Below are 25,817 nucleotides of genomic sequence, written 5' to 3'. Positions count from 1 at the left end.
TGAAAGGAGAAAAATTTTATACATACCTACTGAAGATGGTATGTCTTTCCACACTTCAAGGATCTTCTTGAAGAGTTGTTCATTTGCTTCCATGGAAAGGGCTTCGGCATTGAAAGTGAGCATCATGCCAATTCCCAAGGAATCAGGTAAAATGATGATATTCTGTGGTATAATGATTTCCAGGGGCTGGAATTATGTTTCATAAGGATTTACATGTCCAACATTTTATCACTACTACTTTCATTGAAGCAGCTTGGTTGAGCAATAAAGACCAAAAAGGGGTTCAAAATGCAGGGAGGAGAGAAATTTCTATTTCAGTACTAAACAACATGCTATCCAACACTTGAAAAGAGCCTTCCCTATGTCATAAATCTGTCACTGTTTAATATTCTCCTTTATATTTAGGAGAAAACTTTGTAAAAAGCAGAGATATACTTCCAACACAGAGAAATTCATTGAAATTTCACAAACTATTATGTATAATGATAGAAGAAACATTACTTGTTTGATTTCAGATTCATTTCAGCACACTAATTAATACTTTAGTAAGGAATGTGTGAACCAAGTAACAAATACAAAATCACTGCTTATCAACCAATTTATTCAAATCAGAAATAGAAAATTAACTTTAAAATAGCTTGAGTTTAAATATTTACAAGGGGCAGCTTTATAATATCCTTCACTGCTTGAAATATATCCTCCCTTCACAAAAATATGGAATTTCTTATCTAATTTATATAATCTTAAAATATCTTCAATTCAGAGATGTATTAGGTGACAGAAGATGAAATACTAAGAAATATCTAAGAATTTCTAAATTTCATGATGCATAAAACAATGTGACAAAACTTGCCTAAACTACAGATATTGTCACATTAATCATATTTCCCTAAAAATCGAACAATTAATTCCTCTATCATTTTTCGAATTTAGCAAGTTAAAGGAAAAAATGTCAGAAACTATACTTGCCAAACCCAGCGTACTCAGGCCAAGTGCTTGAGGCCATGTCTCAGTCTCAGCAACAACAATTCTTAAAACTAAAATGGGGATCCAGAGGCGAAAAGCAATTTTAATGCGTTCCCTGGGCACTCTCATGAGCAGTTGAATCAGAAAAGAGATGAAGGAAGAGAGAAAAAGAAATTCAAGAAAAAAGATTGTCTCAAAAAATTTGTTTAGAATAGATCTGGGCTGTTGTAAATCCAGAAAGCCTCAGAGGTAATCTTCTTGCTTCTCAGATGATTCCTGAAGTAACCAGATATTCTGTAGCTTTACAGCTTTTGTAATCTAGCACTTTTGGAAAAGTATTATTTTTAGTACATTCTGTTTCAGAAGACACTCTCTCCTCCTTTATATTAGAGTCCTTTCTCTTTTAATGGGTCAAGACACTAGGGCATTTAGCTAAAAATTCTATTTTTTAATACACTTAAGGTATCCTAATTAGGCCAGAAAATGACTTTTTAAAAACCTCACCTTCTCTTATTCTTGTTTCCATAATAATTAACTGATCGTTTCAAAAGAAAATAATTCTTCTTGCTTAGTAGTCAAGTGGAACACAGAATTCAATCTTCCTAAATGACTTTCCAAATAAGTATAAACTTGGACCAACACTGTGGTGTTCGATAATGCACTACCTTCAAAATAAAGGCTATCTGACATGACATAAAAAATAAGATGCAGGAAGTGATGGAAGACACTCCAAGTGAAAAGTACTATAATATTTATAGTAAAATTAACCTACACTCATTTAAATGGCTTTGGCTGGGCTTGGTTCAGTATTTTCTGCCTTATGAACAGTGATTTCTATATAGTCATAGGTGACAACAGAATGATCAGCTAATTCGATTGTTAAATATGACCAAAACTTTAAAAAAATTCTCCACTAATGATCTGACAATTGCTCCATGTAATCTGTCAGAGATATATAGATAATTCTGAAAGCTGTGCAAAATATCACATTACTACAGTGGCTTAGCAGTACATAAAAGTTTTCTCCTGGAATTTTGTATAATGCTAAACTGCTAAAACTTTAGTGATTGACAAAATGGGGAATTCAAAAAGGGTGAAGCAGAGATTTGTTGGTTCAGTCCTTCCTTTTTAATATAATTTTCAATAGGACAAATATCATTTCTACCATCAAATTTGAGATATAGGAGAATTATATTATGTATGGTACGTGTGTGTGAGGGGTATTGTGTTATGTTCAATCTCTTTAGACAAATGATGTGTATAGTATTTTTACAACTATCCATATTTTAGATGCTGTGCCATATTTTCATATTTATAATTATTTGAGTTAAGAGTTGATGTGCATTAGCTTTTAAAATGCTGAATCTTTGATCAGAAATTCTAAGTATAACTTATACTGTAAGAGAATACTTTATGATAATTTGCTATATATCACAGTTAAAGTACTACAATCTGGATAAAGAAAGGACATACACATAATAATGTTGCAATACTGGTGTAATTTAAAAAAATCTATTAATGCATTATGAGGTGCAGAAGACTAAAGCAAGGGTTGCAAACTCATATGGCTACAAGGGCCAGTTATTATAAATACATAATGGTGGATGGATAGAGAATGTATAGCATATGTTCCATCTAAAAGTGGACAGGCACAAATTGGTTCCAGTTGATTATGGCCAGATAGTAATGTTGGCCTGATATTGTCAGATCATTGGTTTTTCAATAGAAATCCAGATTTTAAATGTAAATGATATTCACTTAAAAACAAACAAAAATCACTGTTGCAGACAAAATCTATCTGCGGAACAGACTTAGCTGTCTGGACTAAGAAACCATCAGTGATTTTTGTTTATCCATTACTACTTTCTGGCACTTTATACTTACCTTTTACATCTCAGTTCTAATATAGATATTGATACTCATATTTTTAAAACTTTAAGAGTTTTGACAGTTGGAAAATTGTGTTATACAGTAATTTCTAGGGATCTTACATTATTTGGCAGGGTCACATCAGACATAACCTCAGATTCTGCATCAATGATGTGATATCCATCTGCTGAACTGAAGAAAATCTTTAGTCTTTTTTCAGAACCAATAGCCAGGTCAACTGTCACTGGCTTATGACCAAGTGTTGGAAACACCTGTAGATATAAAACCAAATATGGCCAAAAGGCCAAAAATGACACTCTGTCTAAGGAGAAAATTCCCCTGCCCTTTTGTTTAACAGGTTTATAAAACCCAGAATTATTTTTAAAGTTATGTAATATATTTAGAGACCTATGTATTATAACTTTTCTTAGGTCTGTTATTACAATAAGAACGATTATATTCAGGTTCTAAATATTGAGTTTTCCTTCGAAGGCCAAATCTCCAAAAATCATAAGAGCCTTGTATGGCCCTGTACTCTGTTTGCTGTCTTTAAATTCCTTGCCTTGAGCTTCAGCAAATGAAGGAGCTCATCTGGTCTCTTAAACCGGTTTGCTGGATCAGCTGCCTGTATTTTTGCCAGTATTCGTATATAGGCTTCATAGGACATGTAGTCTCCTTCGGAGTCTGCTGATTGATCAATGCACACTTGGTAGGGAATGAGAAAGGCCAGACATGTTAACCTACCATAGACTGGATGTACTCTAGGCTCTTATGGCTCCTAGTCCAAGGAAACAAAAAGCCAAACAGGATTCATTGCCAAGTTCAGGTCACAGTAGAGGACTGGGCATCACAGGTTTCACCACACTGTAGTCATGAGGTGGGATTCAAGAACTGGAGTGAGGACTTGGACCAGGAATTGTGTATCAGGCTACACAGACTGTTGGTACTTACCTTCTTTGCTTTCCAGCTCCATACCAGGCAGCTCTGACCAATCAGCAGACACCCAAGAACAAACCCATATCCAAATACTGACAGCTGACCCAAGGCCCAATTTAGGGAGATCAGATCAGGGATGTGATTTGTGTCAGGACAGACCCAGACTATCTATATAGTAGTCTGTGCTATTTATAAAAGAACATATTTATTGTACAAATAGACATTGAGGAGTAGTCATAGATATTAACCCATCTTTATTGTATACATGTGATGTTTTGGCCTACAAAATATACCACGTAATCAGATCCTGACCTAAGATACAATAGTATTTCACGAATATGTTGTTGGGGTCTATCATGATGTATCCCTATCAGTGCTTTGTAAAAACTTGTCCAGGGACCAACCAGTTCAAAATCTCCTGGGTTGTTTGCTAAAAATATAGATTCCCAGGCTCCACTTCAGACCTACTAATTTGGCCTGGAGTTGGGTCTGAGATCTAAACTTTTAACAAATGCTCCAGATGATTCTTATGTATATCCCAGGTTAGGAGCTACTGGACTCTATGTAATATTGCCAGCTCATTAATCAGTCCTTATTACTATAGAATAAATACAAAATAATCTTATTTATGTTGAATTCTGGAGCATTATAAAAAGATAATGAAGATAAAAATAGTCCCTAGTTTATGAGATGTGATTAAAAATTTAGTGTTTGGGACACTAAATGGTTACCTTAAGAGGCTGATCCATAGAAGTTCAATTAAACCATAATAAGGGTGGAAACAGTACTCATAATCCAAATAAGCCTAACCACCATTCCTTGTAATAGTTCTAGAGAAGAATGTGTTTAGAGATCCAGCTTGGAAGGAATATAGAGCCATCCTTTCCTCCCCACCCCCATCTACTGTAGCCCTGGTAATTAGAGCAAAGCCTTTCTCTTCCTTCATTCCTCTTCCAGGTTCATTCCTCTACCATTCCTCTACAATGGTAGAGGTTTCCCCCTTTACCATTGTCACACCTTTCCTTACCTTCCCTCTGCTCTCCACCCCCCACTAAGAGAGAACAGGGACTTTCTCAGCTTCAAGTCATTGGGGTGGCACCCAAAGCTTGTGTTTGTGGCTTTAGAAGAGAAGGTCTTCATGTTGACTACAGGAATTGGGAGTGAGGAGCTGGTGGGGAGGTCCTTTAAGGGGAGGGGTCAGGGATTTCCCTCACACTCTCCCTTGGTGTGGTGCCTGTGAATTATCTAAAAAAGGGTTAAATGATAATTATTGACATGGTATATTTAAATTACATTAATTGTAGAAGAATGGTATATATTTCCGCTACTCTATTCCAAATACTGTTCTGTTTACAATTTCTCAAAAGAAAAACCAAAGGAAAAGGAGACCACTCACTTTAATGGCAGTGCTTTCATCAAAGGACTTTGGTGCCCATGCATACAGGTGAATTGATGATTTCAAAGCAATTGCAATATATGTTGTTTCTTCATGTTGCACTACAGTGATAAAATACAAAGAAGTAACGATGCCACAGAGTTAACAAGAACACTCAAGTATTTGTGTTTGTTGTTGAAAATGTCATAATAACAATGTAAGACCATAGATCATTTATTTTAGAATAGTTATTTGGTTACAATTTGATTCCCAAAAGAAGGTGACAAAAATACTGTATAGTTTTATGGAGTGTATGCATTAGCCTTTAAGAACACTCTAAATTGTACACTGAAAACTACAGAAAATTGCTGAAAGAAATTAAAGAAGACCTAAATAAATGGAAATACTTCCTCTGTTCATGGACAGGTAGACTTAACATTGTTAAATGAGAGATGTGATTAAAAATCATCAGCAGTCAGCAGTACTGACCTTAAGAGGTCAGTACTATCCAAAGTGATCTACAGATTCATTGCAATCTCTATTAAAGTCCCAATGCCCCCCTATGCATAGATGGAAATGCTGATTAAAATTCACTTGGAATTGGAAGAGGTTCCAAATAGCCAAAACAATCTTGAAAATGAAAAACAAAGTTGGAGGACTCACGGTTCCCAATTTCTAAACTTACTACAAGCTACAGTAATCAAAACAGTGTAGTACTGACCTAAGGACATGCATATAGATCAATGGAGTAGAATTGAAAGTCTACAAGTAAAGCCATTCATTTATGGTCAGTGGTGCCAGGACTATTCAATAGGGAAAGAATAATCTCATCAAATGGTACTGTGACAACTGAATATCCAAGCACAAAAAAATGAATTGGACCTCCTACTTCAATCCATATATAAAAAATAACTTGAAATGGATCAAAGACCTAAATGTAAGAGTTAAAACTATGAAACTCTTAGAATTAAATATAGGAATAAACCTTCATGGCAATAGAGTCTATTTGACACCGAAAGCATAAGCGACAAAAGAAAGAAACAGATAAATTGGGTTTCATTAAAATTAATACTTCTATGTATCAAAGGACACTATCAAGAAAGTGAAAAGGCAAAGTATGGAATGGAAATAAATATCTGCAAATCATATATCTGATAAAGGTTTAATGTCCAGAATATATAAAGAATACTTACAACTCAACAACAAAAAAATAAATAAGCCAAGGAAGATATACAAATGATCAACAAACACTTGAAAAGATGCTCAACAACATTATTCATCAGGGAAGTGCAAATCAAAACTATAATGTGATGCCACGTTACACCCACTTGGATGGCTAGGATCAAAAGACTGACATTTACAGGTGTTGGTAAGAATGAAGAGAAAAATGGAGCTTTCATACTTATGGCAATGTAAAACAGTTCTGTCAGTCACTTTTAAAAATATTCTGGCAGTACTATCTAAGAGAAAAGAAAATATGCACTCCAATGTACAAAGACATGTATGAAAATGTTCATAGCAGAATTATTCCTAATAGCCAAAAAGTGGAAAAAGTGCAAACGTATAAAACAATGGATGTATAAAAAATTGGATAAACAAAAGGTGATATATATATATATATATATATATATATACAATGCAATACTATTCAGCAATAAAAAGGAATACTGATACATGTTGAATAGGTTAAAGCATGGATGAACCTTGAAAACATTATGCTAAGTGACAGAAGCTTGTCACAAAAGACCACATAATGTATAATTCCATTTAAATAAATCGTGGAAAAAAGACAAATCCACAGCAAAGAAAGTAGATCAGTAGCTACTTAGGACTATGAGGGGAATAAGGTAAGAGGAATAAAATATGGAGTGACTGCTAATGGCCATGAGGTTTCTTTTTGGAATGATGAAAATTAGATCATGGTGATGGTTACACAACTCTATAAACATACCCTGAAGCCTTTAATTGTACACTTTAATGGGGTGTATTTTATGATATGTAAATTATTTCAATAGAGCATTTTTTTATTAAAAAAGAGAAAAAATATAAAAAGTATATGCTTGCTCTTGGCTAGACCTTCTGGCTCTCATGAAATATTTTGTCCTACTTCTAGATTTATATTTGTGCTAAAACCCCGCTTCTTTGACTGAGACACTGCTTCTATATTCGCTAGCCAGACTTCATCTGAGACTAATATATACGAATTCTCTCTCTCCTCTCCCCTCCCCTCCTCTCTCCTTCTCTTTCTCATTCTGTGTCGCTGTCTCTCTGAGTCTAGCTTTGCTTTCTTTTTTTTTAAACCGTTCAGAAGTAGGTCAAAGAAGCATGATTAATAAACCCCCAAGAAGCAAAGGAATTCTTTGTTAAGCAAATAGTTCCAATAATTTTAATAAACGACAGTAACTGATGTCGGTTCATTATTTTGTTGACCTTGGAAGGCCATGAAAATACCACGCAAGTATGGCTATGTTGTTGTCCTCCTATGTAAAGGTGCTACTGTTCCACCTGTCAGTAGGACAAATGTTATTGGTTGTTATGAGAGCTGGGATGGGTTGGAATGCAGTCAGCCAGGAAAACTGGACTAAACTAGTCCATCTGTTTACCAAAAGCATAGATTTGCAAGATGATTATCTTTGTAAACTCTCTCTTATTCAACTAAAAACTCGATAAGTTAGTAAGAGGCAGTTCTGCTATGTAAACTTTTGGGTTAACATCTGGGAATATCTTTCACCTCTGGCTACCACATTTATGTAATATGATTTGGAGGAAATTAGTGATACATAAAACTAGAAGAAAGTAGTATATTTAGTTGATGCCTAAGTTGTCTGGGTGCTCATTCCTACCTTTATTGGTGTTTGTGTACATATGTACACACATATGGAAACCTATCCTTGGAAAGGCTCTTTGTATGCAGAACAAAAACGGTCAGTCAGTGTAGAAATATACTGCTGCAACTCATATTATGTGATTCCAGCTATCTCTTACCTATGCCACTAGTTCTGCCTCACAGGCAATTAGTAAAGAGGAAAGAAGAAAACAAAGGCTGAGAGTAGAGGGGATTTGCTTCAGAAACAGAAAGAATTGGATAACATTACTTCCAAGTTGTTGACAGATTAGAGCAGGACTCTAAGACCTTGGATGTGTTACTCCATTTCACAGTGGATGGTTGTGAAGAGACAGGGGAAATGAAAACACAGTAATCAGATAGGAAATATTTAGCAATTATACTCATGAATATCGACAGTGGGAATGAGAGCCAGCAGATAATTGATGAATTTTCGTTTTGACTCATGGTAAAGTTTCCTGGTCAATATTAGGAGGGATTTTCTGATTTTGAAAAATAGGAATTATTATGTGATCCTATTTTATTGCTGTTCCAAGAAAAGATAATGCCATATAAATCTCCTTGTAGGTTATTGAAGATACATCAACACCATTTATATAATTGAAGTTAGATAGAAGCAGGAAGAAATATCAGTTCATATGAACTAATTAGAGTGACTGGGAAGGGAAGAAAGGTGAGAAAGTGAACCAAACTTAACTCCAATAGCTATTTCAGTCAATCTATATTTTCTCAATAACAGCCAAGATTGTGACATAAAAGACCTGAAAGGTATCTCAGTGAAATTCACTCATTTTTGTATTTGAAGTTGCAAATTCTTTTCTTTCTCTACTTTGCCTTTCACAATAATGTTCTTCACCAAATGAAGGGAAGCAAAATTTATATAGCTATAGTAAACACGAAATGAGACTTACAGACACTGAAGTGTTCACAGCCTGTCAACTTATCAATAGCTTTGCAGGCTTCCTCTGTCTTGAGCATTTCCTCTTGTCTTCTTTTACTTTCTGGATCATCATTCAAAATCTTGTTTCTCAGCCAGGTCAAATGATACACCCGAAGTCTGTTCTTATGGCCTAATAAGAAAAGATACAATGTTTCAATTCAGTCTATTTTTTTTATATATTAGAAGAACAAAAATGGTAAAGGTATTTTTGTCTTTTTAACCAAATGTTTTCATTAAAGTAAAAATACACTTTAAAAAATCTATGCTGCATCAGAGTCTTCCCTTTAGAGTTTGGAAATGTGATAGCAAAGTCTCTCAGTCTCTCACTTCCAAGAGATAGCTGAAGTATCTACCAGCTACCTATGTAGAAGCAAATGTAAAATACTTCTTTGGGACAGGTTAAGACTGCCACTGTGCAGGCAACAGAATCACCATCCATTCATTTGTACCTTAGCTTCTTATCTAAGTCATGACCTTTCTGGGATTCAGAGACCCAGAAGCTATCTCTGGTAGTGTGTATATATGAGAAGGGTGTCTTATGTATTGCTTGTTAGGCATTCTGGACCAGTGAGATGGGTCTTTGTACTCTTTCATTCCAGTATACTTACGAAGTAAGTCCCATCAAATTTCTACAATTCCTTCAGAAAAACAAGCCATTAAAATTACACATTTCTTTTCATATATAGTGACTTTACATCCATTTTTAGGGTTTATGACTGTAAGATTCCTGGGCCCAACAATAAGATTCTCATTTATGTAATTAATCTTAAATATATTTTTATACAACATTTTTGAGCAGTGTTAGAATTCAAGCATCTATAGCTATTGCCATTCTATTCTCAAATGGTAAAATAAAATTGAAATCCAAACTATTAGATATCTTTCTATACTGACATTCTCAGTACTATTTGATGCAAAAATAATCCACATTTAAGAGAAACTTAAGAATTAAAAAGAGAACATTTGGGTTAGAGAAAGCTGGATAAAACGTAAAGAAATCTGTTATCCAGATGTGCAGTCTGTAAGCCACCCAGATGTTTTCAAAAACTAAATGTTGCTTCTGTGTGCCTCAAGCAATTAAAAATGAATGACCAAAAAATCATGACACTTTAGTATATCTGTAGAGGATTTCTCTAACCAAAACTTAAAGCAAAGTTAATCATATTTAGGACTATACATAATCATTAATTAATGTGCAATATCGTTATTAGGTACAGACAGGAAGTATATAAACACATAAAATTACTGTGATTAGCATAATTTTATTCTACAGTCGAACCATTTAAAAAATTTTTCCTAATCTTTCAACAGTCATTTTTTTGCCTAAAGTCAGCATTAATGTTAGTGCTTTCCTGATACCAAGCACTGTTTAGTAATCACAATAATTATTAACATCCATATACTTGGTCTTTCATATTTCAAGGTTCAGGATCTGACTGACCAAAACTAAGAAGTTCAACTACTATGTGGGAAGAATGGAGAGATCTTAGGGGATCCATTCTTGTTACTAGTCCTATCTGTAGGCCCTTATTATACAGCTGTGGCAGAGACAACAGAGTCTCATTTTTATCCAATTATTGTCCTTTTTGTTCTTTGTTGCTTCTAACACAAGAAAGGTATATAGTGGTGGTTAGTGTGGTCGTGTGTGCATGGGTGGGTGAAGCTGTGAGTTGTGAAGATGTAGGTGGCTACTCAGAAAAGACGTGAAAGGATGCAAATGGCATGGTTTTTCTTGTCACTGACCTTGGACAGGTACATTACAATCAAATATCCAGACACCAAAGGAGAGTCAGAAGTTTAAATTGTAAATAGGTAAGAAAATACAAGTAGGAAAGCCTGGTGTCCCAATTAAAGTGTATATTTATAGTGCTTTCCTATGAATACTTTCACTTGAGAGAGTCTTTAGCCCAGTTTGAAACCTAATTTATCTGCATAATTACTCAGTTAATTTTAGTTCTTAAACAAACCGGAGATGGTAATCAGCAAATTGAGTGGCTCTACAACTTGAATTTGACGGAATGGTCTTCGCTTTATAAGTTTAGTAATGTCTGCCTTTCCGCTTCTGTCCATCAGATACAGATTTGATCGAGTTCCCAACAGCAAATTCACTCCTGTTCGTATATGAAAAGAAAAGTGCTATATTAGCTCAGATTACATTTTTATAATTGAATTTATACTAGTATTTTTGCTACTCCAGTGTGCTGATCTATGTAAAGGTGACGTTTATCATCTTAGGCTAATGTTAACTTCATTCTGTGTAAAAATGAACTCTCTGCCAACAGAACAAATTTATTTTCATTAAAATATTGAAGATAATACCCTCTGGCAATATTCTACTGGCTGGTGTCTTGTTTGCCATCACACAAATAGAACTTTATGTATATCTCAGCACCTTTCAGTAGTGTCCCAAACTTTATAAAAATCAATCAACCTTTTTGAAAGTTACCATTAAATATAAAATATGCCTAGTATATATCAAGCCTTCAATTCAGTTGATTTCTCATTGCTAACTGTAACATGGTTTTAATGCTTTTAGAATAATTGCATGTAAATTGTTTTTAAATTGAGTGATTCTGTGTTCACACATATATTAAAAAAACGTATATTGCTAAATGCCTATAAAATTAGTTTCTACTTTCATGTATTTACACTCCTACACTCTGTTATTTGTGTGCTGGCTTTATTCATTCTAATAGAAGCACTGTTTATAGACTGAATGAGAAGACTAAAATAGCAGATTGAAGTAAAGTTAGAATATACTTCAAATGGGGGTCAGTCTCAAGATGGTGGAGTAGAAAGACCCTGAACACACCTCTTTCCATGGGCATACAAAAATTACAACTATTTACGGAGCAACTGTGTATCAGAATGACCTGAAGACTAGCAGAAAAGATTTTCCACAACTAAAGACATAAAGAAGGAGCCACAACAAGATGGAAAGGAGTGGCAGAGATGTGGTTTAGTAAAGACCCACACCCCAGGGTCGATGACTCATAAACAAAAGGGATATCATAACCACAGAGGTTCTACTCAAGGAGCAAGGGGTCTGAAACCCACATTGGGTTCCCCAGCCTGGGGGTCTGGCACTGGGAAAATGAGTTCCTAATACATCTGCCTTTGAAAATCAAGTGGGGCTTATGTTCAGGGGAGCTGGAGGGCTATAGGAAAAGGAAATTTCATTCTTACAGGGCATGCACAAAATCTCACATGCTCCAAGTGGCATGACGCAGGGCAGATGCAGTAGTGTGAAAGATGCCTGGGTCAGAACCACTTGTTGTTCTTAGAGAATCCCCCTGGAGAGGCATGAGGCAGCTGGGACCCCCCTGAGGACTGACACTGGCAGCAGCCATTTTGGGGATCTCGGTCTACCACATTGACACATATTATAATCTTTTATTTTTCAAAATATAAAACCACAAATGATAAAAATGAGTTACTAGACATTAAGTTCATCTCTGGGTAGTTGCCTGACTGGAATGATAATGAAGTAAACTTTGCTTTCTTGTTATCCAATACATTTTATTAGTAGAACTTTGAGGATGGCTTATTTTTTTCCAAATTGTTTAATCCACATAACTATAATGTTTGCTACACTGCTCTATTTTTAATTTAAAATTCTGTCTCCTGTTCAATCATACATTAAGCAAAGTCTATGAAACTGAAGGTAGGATGTTGGCATTTATTTGGGATTTTTCCCTTCCTTGCATTCATTTATTCTGTTTCATTTATGATTCAGACCCGCTTGAGGTAAAATATTGTCTCAGCATTACCAATGTGGTTACAATTCTTCTGGAACAAAAGGTTGAAAAAGTCTATCAAAGTTAAGATATTACACAAGGAACTTTCTCTACAAATCCTCAAGATATTTTAAAAACAAGAACCTGAAGAAATTTCTTTTAATATCTCATTAGGTATTATATGTTGCATTCTGCCCAAATTAAAAATGCTAAGCTTGAATTTTCAAATAATCATAACCTAGTCCAATTTTATATTTTAGCCAAGTTAATTTGGGCCGTAAAGAAAAACAGAATAAAAAGGGTAGGAAGTAATTCAAACAGCAAACTGCATTGAGTAAAAATAAATCAGCAAGTAAATAAATAAGCAAGTTAACTACTGTGTGTGTATATGTATGTGTATATATGTATATACTTGGAAATGGTTTTTCAATAGCAAACACATGTTTACATCTATGATTTTTCACAAGTTTGCTATATAGATAAAAATATATTCTTTAAAGTATAACAACTCAGTTTTAAGAAACAAAACTCACCCCACAAAGAACCACAGCAGATCTCAGAAGTGAATTCCTTTTCATACATGTGGATTAGTGGTTTTTTACATTCAGGAGAGACATAGAGTGGGTTAACATTGACTTCAGAGGGTTGCTTAGATGATTTCTCAGGTACTTCCACTAATCCAGCATATACTGTGAAGAGAAGATATTGAGAGAACTTACACCATATGCGCTTGAGTGTTTCCACAAATGAGACATAGCTTAGAAATATTCCTTTTCCTTTACTGTATTTTATTTTTTTATTGGAGCTATAATTTCTATAAATCCTAAACCATCAGTTAACACAAATCAAGATGGTCAGAATACATTTCTGAATATGAATATACTTCAAGTTACTGTGATTAAATTGCAAGTAAAATCCAGAAGAGGGACCCAATTTCTCAATTGTAGTTCAAATTTAGGTGCCATAATGACTAAGTGAAGAGTAGATTTAAAAATATATATACATCCATCTGAATTTATGTCAAATGAGTATCAGAATGATTTGATTCTTTTCTGATAATGAACCAGTGGTCAAACACTGTATTTAATATGTGAACAGACTGCAGCATTCGGAGATTATATTAAATACACTTACAGATGGTACTGGCAAAGTCAGCATTTGCAGCCCCTTCAGAACCTTTGGAAGGAGATGAGTGGCTGGCAGAAAAACCTGATTCTGTTGATACTTCTGATATGTCCATAGTGTCATTCTCATCACCAGGTGCTGCAGGTGCAGCGCCTGAGGCAACGGCATTTGAGGCTTCACTTCTACCACCTAACTCCTAAAAGATGATTAAAAATTTATTTTGACTTTATTAGGAAATTAACAGTGAGAGAAATATGATATGCCTAGCGGTTATTTGAAAAAGAGAATACAAAATTTGTAACATCTTATAATTCTTTATCCTTATAAAATCCACATTTACCAGTAGAACTCAACAATGTTATCAAAAAAGAAATAGGGCTTCCCTGGTGGCGCAGTGGTTGAGAGTCCGCCTGCCGATGCAGGGGACACGGGTTCATGCCCCGGTCTGGGAAGATCCCACATGCCGCGGAGCGGCTGGGCCCGTGAGCCATGGCCGCTGAGCCTGCACGTCCAGAGCCTGTGCTCCGCAACGGGAGAGGTCACAATAGTGAAAGGCCCACGTACCGAAAAAAAAACCAAAACTAACTAACCTATATTGAGACAACTGATGCCAAAGTAGAAATTCAAGGAGCATGAACTCCTTAGCTGTATAATTTACGGACCTAAAATTTGTGGAGTTTTTACTATGCATTAGATACCCTGCTAGGCATCTTATTTACATATTGTTGTGTATCCTTGCAACAACCCAAAAAGTAAGATCATCTCCATTTTACTTACAAGGAAACTAAAGCTTAGCGAAGTTATATAATTTATTCAAGGTCATAGAGATAATTAAGAGGATCAGTTTGAAGCCAAAGTCTGTTTGATTCCAAAGCTTACATTCAGCTATGCTATGGTAGATTCAATTCCATTTTGTCAAATGACAAAGCTAATGATGGAAAATCAACTAACACAAATTCAAGAGTGTGAACATGCTTCAGTGAAAATTTAGCCAGATTCCATCAATTTACAGAGAAGAAATTCAACGATAAAAGTCACAAAATGTGACAGAATTTATGTGGGATGCCATATCCTGTGGAAAAACATACCAACAGGTTTTGGTAAGCCTGTTTGCTGATAAGCATTTCTTTGTTTCTAAACAGTGATTGAGACAGCTGTGCTGCCCTGTCAAAGACTTGTTTTTATGACCTTTCCTGCCACAAAAGTGTTGCCGCATAGCAATGGGAGATCAGCTCGGTGCTTTGTGACCACCTAGAGGGGTGGGATAGGGAGGGTGGGAGGGAGGGAGACGCAAGAGGGAAGAGATATGGGAACATATGTATATATATAACTGATTCACTTTGTTATAAAGCAGAAACTAACACACCATTGTAAAGCAATTATACTCCAATAAAGATGTTAAATTAAAAAAATAAAAGATTATCTCATCCTAAAAAAATTAAAATAAAAAGATCCATTTACTCTGTAAACGTCAAAAACATTTCTTAAGATAACTGGAGATAACCAGGGGTGCTATGAAAACTGTCCTGGGACATCCTTTTTTAATGTTTTTAATTAAGATAAGTAGGTAGGCAGTTAGGTAGGTAGGTAGTAGGTAGGTAGGATGGATGGATGGATGGAAAGATAGCTAGATAGACAGATAGATAGATAGGTAGATAGATAGATAGACAGATAGAGAGGCAGACATAGATACTTTCCCGCTGATGTTGCTTTCCCATTGGAAACCATCTAGGGAGTTTCCTCCTTCCTTGTTTTCTTTGTTTCCTTCCTTCATTGATTTCTTCCGTAATTACTGTATGCCTGCCATAGACGAAGCCCTAGGTTGGACCCTGGGATTGTGTGAGTAGGTAAAGAAAAGTAATCAAGGATGGATTAAAAATAGTTCCTGCCTTTTAAGAGTTTACAATCTATCGTGACAGAAGAGCAAGTAAACAAATAAATAAATTACAAAGTCATAAGTACTAAAATAAAACGATGGGCAAAATGCTTGCAAGTGCAGATGAAGGGGTGTGTAATTCTGCCTTGGGAAGTCAAAGATGATATATGAGTTGGATCATGAAGGATGACTAGTTCACAAGCAGAGAAGAGGTAAGGGGAAGCCTTATAGACAAAAGGAAGTGCTTGAACATGGTCACTAATTCATGAAAGAGCATGGCATCTTCTAAGCTAGTTATGATAGGACAATAGGCTGGGAAAATAAATTGGCATGATTTTTCCTTTGTCTGGAATCTCATCTCTGTTTTCAGATATCCAATACTCCCCATTTGTCAAGAATTAGTTCAAAACCCACGTGTTCCAGGAAATCTCTGTGATAATTCCTATTTATCTAGCATATGTGAAGCTACTTGAGTATTTTAAAACATATCTATAAAGTCTGTAAATATTTTGTGAATGACAAAATAATTGTCTAAACACAGTACACTACTTCTGTTTTAAATTGTATGTGTTAACACTTCCTCAAATAGTTAAAATAGAAGATAACAATTCCACTCCTAGGTATATAGCTCAAAGAATTAAAAAGAGAGACTCCAACAACTGATATTTGTATACCAATGTTCACAGCAGCCAAAGGTGAAAACGACCCAAGTGTCTATCAACATATGAATGGATAAACAAAATGTGATATATTCATACTACAGAATCTTATTCAGCCTTAAAAAGGAAGGAAATTCTGATACATGCTACAAAATGGATGAACCTTGAAAATATTATGCTAAGTGAAATACAGACACAAAAGGACAAATATTGTATGATTCTGCCTATATAAGGTACCTACACAGAAAGTAGAATAGAGGTTATTAGGGACTGGGGGGAGGGATAATGGGGAGTAAATTGTTTGTTTGAGATGATAAAAAATTTCCAGAAATGAATAGTAGTAATTGTTGTAAAACATCGTGAATGTACTTAATTCCACTGAACTGTACACTTAAAAAATGGTTAAAACATAAAATTTTATGTTATGTGTATTTTATCACAATAAAACCTCCCAGAAAAATGTATGTGTTAAGAGACACTATCCCAAGCATGTGATCTGAGTAATAAAGGTAAACAAATAAGATATTTTTGTCCCTGGAAGAAAATAGGAACCATCCAAATTAGAAGAAATAAAGATCTATCTACAGCTATAATTAAAAGTCTTTAAGGCTTTGGGATAGAAGTTTAAAATATATTTGTAATGGCTGGAAATATGACATATCACATGAAGAAATGCATTCACAAGAAGAAGAGTTCATTCTCCTTTTCAAATGGCGCATTACCTCTGGTTTATGTTCAAATTCCTGGGATGCTGGTCTCTCCAATACTGGATCATGTATCTCTGAGCAATTTTCTTCTCCATTGAGTTCAAGGGCTTCACTCTCTTCATTGGTTCCACTGATTCCCTCATTTCCATTACTCTCTTTGCCTCTTCTTCCACTGCCTGTATTGGCTCTGTGTCCTTCATGGTCTCCAATGGCTTCACTGCCCCTAATGGCTGTACTTCCTCCGTGGCTTCTACTAGCTCTCTGGCTTCCATTGCTGCTGAAAGTTCCTTCCCCTCCATCACTTCCATCTTTACCATCTTGCTTGTAACTTCCACCTCTGCCACAGCTTGGTCTGATAACAAGATCCAATTAATGATAGAAAACCACCCAACAAAAACATATTTGAAAGTCAACAAATGAAACAAAATTAGTATGCCTTACACATATGTACTATCTCCAGGCATGTTTTTGTTCTATGTGAACACTACTGGTATGATATAGATATGAAAAATGTCCCTATGTCTTGTCAGTCTTAAATATTAAATTAACACCATAGCCACTGTCAATTCCCTGGCTGCATTTGGATGGCAGATGGAAGAGAACTTGCATTCTTTATTAGGAACATGTGTTAGGTTAGTAGCAATAATATGTTTTATTTTCTTAAACCGTAGACTACTTCATGCATTAGCAACTTCACAGCCACATGAATGATCAAGCCCATATTTTTGGTTCAACCACAACATATTTAAATAATTCTTATAATATATGTAATTTATGTTAATTTAAACATGTGCCTTTATTTTCTAACATGTGTATTGTCTGCTTTGCAACAGATTTCCATTGATTGTTCTACTATTATCATCAGGAAGTTCAGTAATATAGATCTCATTAAGTTAAGATAGTCACTTAATTATTTGCTAAGAACACCAAGCTTAGCAAAATGTCTCAATGATCTTTTGCATAAGGGACAACATAAATATGTACCTATGATAATTCTAAAAGCAAATGAATTTAAGAACGGAATTCCTGGTAGTTTTTTAGTTGGCAAAAAAGAAAAAATGTTGAATGAATTGTAGTCTGTTCTGTCATGTATATCCCCAGTAACATTTGAAAATTAAAATAAAATATGGATTTCAATATTATAAAGCAAACAATTCTCCCACTGTTAATTACTTTTCTAAAAATATACTATATTAATGAATCACCTTTGAGAGCAGTTTAAATACAAACCATAAGCACATGTAAATAAGAACACACTGGCTGCTTATAGAGCAGGAACAAGTAACTATATATATATATATATAGCATACTGGTGGTATGCCAAAAACACTACTTCACTAAATATTACCTCTTTGAGCAGCTACTCTATAAGAAGATAAAATTGAACAAGCACTGAATTTAGTTACAGCAGTCTTCAGAATCCCAAGGATAATGCTACGTTAGTAAGTTGGAGCTTAAAACTATCAAGTGAGTATCATGTTTGCACTTCATTTTTCTCAGCAAATTTAGAGATTTTGTTCACAAACATCAGGGCTTCAACTTACAATTATTAATAGGCACACTACTTAATTTGTCAGCCCATTTCTCACACTCATTGTGTTTTACAGGGTAGAATGATTCAGTAGCATTAATTTTAACAGAAACACCCAGACAGGTCCAGTTATAAAGAACTTAATAAATAGTTGAATGCTAATAAAATATAGTATTACAAGAAATGCAAAATTAAGTGTTTTGCATTAAAATAATTTAAAATCTATTGTTGAAAATCAACCATTTACCAACATGCAAGTGCAATTCATTCATCCTCTTGGTAATAAATTTTAAAAGTAAACCAAAGATGCAAATAGTTTTGAAATGATAAAATATGGATAATGCAAGTAATCCAGAAAAACCAACCTTGGCCAACTAGGAGCATCATCACGACTATTGCCTTTGTCATCAACAACCTCATCATTGTCATCATCATCTTGGTCTTCACCAGCATCATTAGCCTGATCAACCTGGTTATCCAACTCATCACAGCCATTGTCATGGTCATAAGTATCTTCATAAGCATCATTAGAATCATCATCATCACCATCAGTATCAGCACCAGCATCATAGAGTTCAACATAATCACCATCCTCTTCAGGTGGCTGAATGACAGGTGCAGGAGTTAACCAATCATTCCGGAAGATTTCAGAGAGTGCATTATAGCCTACCCATTCATTTGTCAAGTAAACGGGGGGTGATATTTTTCCTACTTTAAATCCATCTGGAACCTGTGTGCACAAGAAAGGTTAATGTAGTCTCTAGTAGCCTTTCATTTTCTTCTAGATTGGAAAGCTTCCAGGCTGATAATATTTTAAAATGTATTTTCAATTGAAATGAAGATGTTCACTCACTATATAGAGCCAACATTTTTGTGAGGATGAGCTGCCAAAACTCAAACCTCAGGCTATGATCATTAATGGCCTTTCTGGATCACACAGGGCAAAATTTACTCACTTTGTTTTATATTAGTCCTACTTATCTGCTGAGAACTAGACATTTGGTTTTGGTGCTGGAGAAGAGAACAGATGATTTAACATTCTAGAGAAGACTGTCACTTTTTTCCTTTTGCTTTATCCTTTGATATTGGGATTAGCTCTTAAAATTGATATGTTAATTTCCCAGCTCTAGTTTTATACAACATAGGTTGTATTAAAGTAATGTAAACACTTCTAAGAAGTAAATTCATATAAATTCACCTTTAAGTATGGTATGTGTCCTATAAGCAACCTCTGAGCAATCTGAAAGGGGTGTATGTGTAGTAGGGTAGAGGTAATTACAAAAGTAAAACAGAATGATCTGAAAGCAAACTGCAAAAATAAGTAGAAGGCCTTTTTATTTATGAAATTGGAAGGCATTTTATTTTTTGCTAAATGTTTTATCTTTATGCATTGCCTCATCATCCACGAAATATTAGACAAAAACTGAGCATCTAAACCTTACTCCTTAATTTGAGATTAGCTTCTGCAAATAGCTTTTTATCACTCCTCTCCCGAATATGTTATGACACAAGAATGTGAAAGTAAAATATTTTATGATAGATTAAATGTTTTTATATTTTACATTACAAAACATTTTACATTAAATGTTTTTACATCGATTAAATTTAATTTCTAGATTTCATATTCTGCATACTGACATACCAATAGAAATATATATTTGAAAGATTAATTTAAAAACTGAACACTTTAGCCTTTCCCTCGAATGAAGCTGAAAATATGTAAGTTAAAAGAAATTGAAATTTAAAAAGAACAGATATAAATGCTTTAAGAGTTAAGATGGAAACCTACATGGATGTCAACCAGCAACCTCTGATCAATAGTAGAATAAGGTGGTGATGACTGGGACCTCCTCCTGGTCACAGGGCTCTCTTCCTCAGAAGAAGATTCTGTGGAATGCCAAAAAGACATTAGTAACAGTTGTGATCACAGCCATGGACTTCATTTTTATAGTGTACCAGTTCAATCCCTTGGTATTTTTCTTGTAGTCTCTTTCCATTCTGGAGATATCACTTGGTAAATTCTTATGGGGCTAAGATCCTATGTTCTGTTTTCACAGACAGTGACAGGTTCAAGGTTTGTTCTGTTAGACCTGCATGGCTTTTTTTTTTTCAGTATTAAGTGTACACTTGCTAGGTATTTCTCTCTATCTGTGTAACAAGGTACATAATAAGACTGGTATACAGATAGTCCCATGGAAAAAAGAGAATGTATCAAGAAAAGGAAGGGCTGGGTGGTATTTCTGGCCTCCCATACTAACCAGTAGAAAAAGAGCCCAACAGTATACTAGAAGATGATGGATTAGACAAAACTTTCAAGAGGAGAGTTGACTCTTGAATCTTAATCCCCCAATTTCTACTCAATGATATATCTTCAAGTATTTCAATACAGTTGAAAAGTGAACAACTGAAAAGTGGCAAATCTTAGCCTTTTTTATAAAGCCAGGAACCCTTCTATAGAAGCTCTCTGCAATAGAACTTTCTGCAGTAATAGAAATATTCTGTATCTGCATTGTCCAATACAGTAGCCACTATCCACACATGGCTATTGAGCATTTGAAATATGGCCAGTGTGTCTGAGAGGTTGAATTTAAAATTTAACTTCATTTTCATTTTAGTTTTAATTTTAATAGCCACATTTTGCTAGTTGTATCACAATGCACAGCTCATTTCTATAGTGTAAATATTTCCATTTAAAATGCAAATTTGTCTGGATTAGAAGTCTGGATTTTTTTTTTTTTTGCGGTACACAGGCCTCTCACTGTTGTGGCCTCTCCCGTTGCAGAGCGCAGGCTCCGGACGCACAGGCTCAGCGGCCATGGCTCACAGGCCAAGCCGCTCCCGCGGCATGTGGGATCTTCCTGGATCAGGGCACGAACCCGTGTCCCCTGCATCGGCAGGCGGACTCTCAACCACTGCGCCACCAGGGAAGCCCAGAAGACTGGATTTTTGATATTAAGATTTGTGGTATAGTAAATAACATCTGTGGTTAAAATAGAGTGAGAATATTTAGGCTCAAAGATCAGTAGATCTGGGTGAGTGTACTTAGAAAAAGCTTCACTAAGGGGACTCTCATGTCCCTTTTTATGGTTTTTGTGTGCTTGGAATTTGAAGATAAATAGTACCATCCCTCTTTTATTTGCAGCCTTGATACATAGCCAAAGTATTGACACTAGAACTCGAAAAAGCATGTATTTGAAAATATTTCTATCTTTTGAGAATATTGTACTGAACACATCTTACACTTTATGTTCACATCGTCTGACACTGTTGTACTTTTGCAATTTATTATCTTTCCGTAGGAAACTATTTTTTCTCAGGTCTTTTGGTGTATCATTAGGCTAAGTAAGAAGTTTGGGTGAATGTCTGAGATTTTGAGGCAAATTTGTAGTAAGGTGTTCTGATTTCCTGCATCATGAAGTATTGAGTCTCATGGGAACTTCAAATCATCTATGTAGCACACACAATAAAATAAAAGAATTTTAGAGCTAAAAAGAACTTTAGCTATTATCTACCCAGATACTCTCCCTTTCTCCCTCCCACCACTGTTCATAAACGTTTTGGGGCCTATTCCAGAGTTTCCTTATTTCAAAATATACAATATGAATAAACCTTAAAGTTTTAGCTGTTTCTTCAGTATTAGCAAAATTAACCCTAGTCAAACCAGAAAGATTCTGGGGAAAAAAGTCCTAAAGTTTCTCTTCACACAGGCTTATCTTATTTCTCACAAGATAGTATTTCTGCACAAGGGGACACTACCATTTAAAAGAATTATGCCATTATCTGAGTCTCCTAAGAAGAAGAATGGGGTTTTAAAATTCAGGTCTTCGACTATATGATTTTCATACAGTGTACCTATATATCCATTTAATTATTGACATTTTAATAAAATCTATATGCTATATTTTACAGACAACTTGGGGACTCAGTCAGGCATTTTTCCCTTACTTAACTTACTTGAATTGCTTAAAAGTAGATAGTGCAAGATTTTATGACCCAAGGCATAACTTTTCACTTTGTTTATCTGATATGTCACAAATCTATAATTCATTTAAACTCTCTCAAAAGTACATCATAAAATAAAATACTTATTTGAAATTCATATCACAGTTTGTAAAGTTATTTTCTATGATTTTATGGATTAATTTTTCATTTTGAGTAACTACATTAATTTTTAACATTTAAGAGATACTGTATATATCTTACTTTGGGGAGGTGAAATAACAAACTGATAAATAAAACACATGCCCGCAACTACTCCATTTAATATTTCAATATTCTAAAGATTGCCTATAAATTTTAGCCTGTTGTAGAAGCCTCTCTCAAATTCCTTTCCCATATTTTTCACACATGGTTTAGAAACTAAAGCTGACCCCCCCTCCCGCCTCCCTAGACACATTCTTAACTACTACCCAACTGAAAGAAGAAACTTCAGAAAAATTACTTTCCATTTCTCAAAGGTCATCACTGATCACCTAATTGCCAAATCCAATGGCCTCCTGGTCTTAATCTTACTTGGCTTCCCTGACACTATTGATTCATTCCTTCTTGAAATTCTTTCTTAACTTTTGCAAAATGAACTATTAAACATTAACTCCGTTTTGACTGTTTAAACTTTGTTCTTTGAATCACCTGATGCTGCTGGGCAATTTTGAGGATTTTGCGAACTTCTTTGTCTCATGTCAATGGGCTTCTGAGCTTGTTCCAAAAGAGACCGCTGAGGAACACTAATGAAAAGACAGAAAAGCATGTGTCACATCCTAACATTCATAAAGGGAATGTACAACTCCACATCAAGACCAACAAAAGTTTTAAGTATATGGGTATATATCAAACTAAAAAGAAGTAGAGCTTAAGTAATATTTTCCAATTTCCCCAGATCTGCTCTTTTATCTAGAAGAGAGAAACAATTTCCAAAATATAAAAAATTGTCTTTATACAAGTATGTTTCCTTCACATATATATTTATTTCTAAAAATTTCTATGAACTTTCTTTAAGCTAATATTCAGACATTATTGCTACCTGGGTAAAACAGCAAGAAACATAAATTTATAGTGTATGTGAGTATTTTAACATGATAAAAACTAAGTTATTTTTATGTTAAATATTCCACTATTATAATCCTTATTTCAAATGCTTGGAATTTGTGTTTTTTAATGTCCTGTTCCTAATTTAGATACATGGATAAATAGATAGGACACTTTAGTTTTCACTATTCAAATTCAGGGAATATTTAGAAAGTTTCTTTGGACCAGTTCTGCTAAATTTTATAGCTGCTTTGGAATTTCTAAATAGGAAGGACTTTGGTTATTGATTTAGGCCTAGAACAGACAAGAGTCTTTTCTATGACCCCAAATTTCAGGAAAGACTTAAGTTTCAGTTAAATTGATTTCATAAATATAACCATATTTAAAGTAAATATATATGCAATTCATAAATTCAAAACCCTTTTTTGTAAGAACAACCAATTCCAGTTTAGTAGCAATATTGATTTTTATATACCCCATGCTTAACAGTTATATTGATTTTATATCATACCCCATGATACCAAAACAGATACACAAAACTAAACTGATTTCTCCCCCTTTGTTGTCAGAAGGATCATGACAACTCATTCATTGAATGCATAGTAAGAGAAAGTTCCCAATCTTGCTTTAAAATTTTTCAAAATTTCTGCACACCAGTTAAATCTAAGGACACAAATACATGGGGGTTTTAAAGAATAATAAGATAAGAATATACATGCTAAATACTATCAGCTCTATGCTATCTGACCATACTGTCCAGAATCTTGAATACAGTAAGTACTCAATAAGTATTTACTGAATGACTGAGTGAATGAATATAGGTTAAGTTCTCTCCACTATGAGTTGGAGTTGGAAGGGGTATGATTTTCAAGGAACATCTAAATTAAAATTTAGCATTCAAAAAATATGTCATGAAGAACCTAGGGGTAAGACAGGAATAAAGACACAGACCTACTAGAGAATGGACTTGAGGATATGTGGAGGGGGAAGGGTAAGCTGTGACAAAGCGAGAGAGTGGCATGGACATATATACACTACCAAACGTAAAATAGATAGCTAGTGGGAAGCAGCCGCATAGCACAGGGAGATCAGCTTGGTGCTTTGTGACCACCTAGAGGGGTGGGATAGGGAGGGTGGGAGGGAGGGAGACGCAAGAGGGAAGAGATAAGATGGGAACATATGTATATGTATAACTGATTCACTTTGTTATAAAGCAGAAACTAACACACCATTGTAAACCAATTATACTCCAATAAAGATGTAAAAAAAACCCAAATATAACACATTGCATACATCTAAAATATGAAACATGATCTTTGAAAATTACTGAAGATTATCAATATTACAGAGTTAAAAATTACAGTGACTGGTATAAAATATTGCTATAATATTGAGTTTTAGATTTGATTTTCCCTATAGGTTATTTTAGGTTTGCCCATTCTGTGGCATTAGGTTCTGAGGTTAGCGATTGTGTGTGTGTTTTACCATGTAGTACATCACAAATATCATGTAATTGAAGTGTACATGATACACATGAAATTTCACATCTTTTTATTGTAAATTACTAATTGAACGCTGTCCAAGAATTCACTGCTGTTTGTGTTATTAAATTGTGAATGTTACCAGCTAATCATCAAACTAAATAACACTGAGATTGCAGTATGTCCAAAGGTGAAAGATCTAGTTAATGGATTGTTGCAGTTTTAAGGTTTTAAATATGGGCCGGTGATATCATTGATGACTATGTTGTCATTAATATTTTAGTTTTGAATTCACACAGAACTTAGTATCAAATAAATAAGCTTTAATTTCTCATATGACAGTAAATCAGAGTAATCTGAATATAGAAATCAGAGACACATACCTTGAAGAGAACTTGACACGATGTACACGATCCTGGTTGTAAGGCATAGAAATAGATCTCTCTTGAACCTTAAAGATACAATGCAATACTTTGGTAGAATTCTGAATCATACGTTTTTTGAGTTATTAATTCATGGGAAAATGTCATTCTTCACGAAGAGATATTTTCTTAAAAATCTAGCTTATAAAATCTGATTTTCATAAATAGATTGTATTTCATTATTACTTATAGTATAACATTAGAACTACTTAACCATAATTTTTGAATACATCCTTGAATTTTAGTATAACAACAGATTCTGGAGATCATATAATAAAACACCCTCATTTATTATTGAGGAATCTGTATCCCAGAGATGGAAA

At 34.6% G+C, this 25,817-nt stretch overlaps 1 protein-coding gene across 3 annotated transcripts in view; it reads right to left on the bottom strand.

The window, feature by feature from the left end:
• NRK (Nik related kinase) overlaps nt 1-25,817 on the bottom strand; it is a gene marked incomplete at both ends in the record, with an annotated part of 163,678 nt that overhangs the window by 4,562 nt on the left and 133,299 nt on the right. Inside the window, 13 exons of one of the 3 annotated variants that reach the window (XM_082681152.1) lie at nt 27-186; nt 2,958-3,107; nt 3,398-3,540; nt 5,164-5,268; nt 8,903-9,061; nt 10,899-11,042; nt 13,202-13,357; nt 13,803-13,989; nt 17,051-17,387; nt 18,932-19,296; nt 20,356-20,453; nt 23,196-23,290; nt 25,456-25,523. In XM_082681152.1, the coding sequence (XP_082537278.1) occupies nt 27-186; nt 2,958-3,107; nt 3,398-3,540; nt 5,164-5,268; nt 8,903-9,061; nt 10,899-11,042; nt 13,202-13,357; nt 13,803-13,989; nt 17,051-17,387; nt 18,932-19,296; nt 20,356-20,453; nt 23,196-23,290; nt 25,456-25,523 (2,167 nt within the window). The remainder of the gene's footprint in view (nt 1-26; nt 187-2,957; nt 3,108-3,397; nt 3,541-5,163; nt 5,269-8,902; nt 9,062-10,898; nt 11,043-13,201; nt 13,358-13,802; nt 13,990-17,050; nt 17,388-18,931; nt 19,297-20,355; nt 20,454-23,195; nt 23,291-25,455; nt 25,524-25,817) is intronic. The other 2 variants (XM_082681153.1, XM_082681154.1) reach the window with 2 other exon arrangements.

This window comes from Grampus griseus (genome assembly GCF_964374135.1).
Source record: "Grampus griseus genome assembly, chromosome: X".
NCBI lineage: Eukaryota > Metazoa > Chordata > Mammalia > Artiodactyla > Delphinidae > Grampus > Grampus griseus.
The sequence above is the reverse complement of the archived record's forward strand: the minus strand, read 5'-3'. Positions and strand labels throughout refer to the sequence as shown.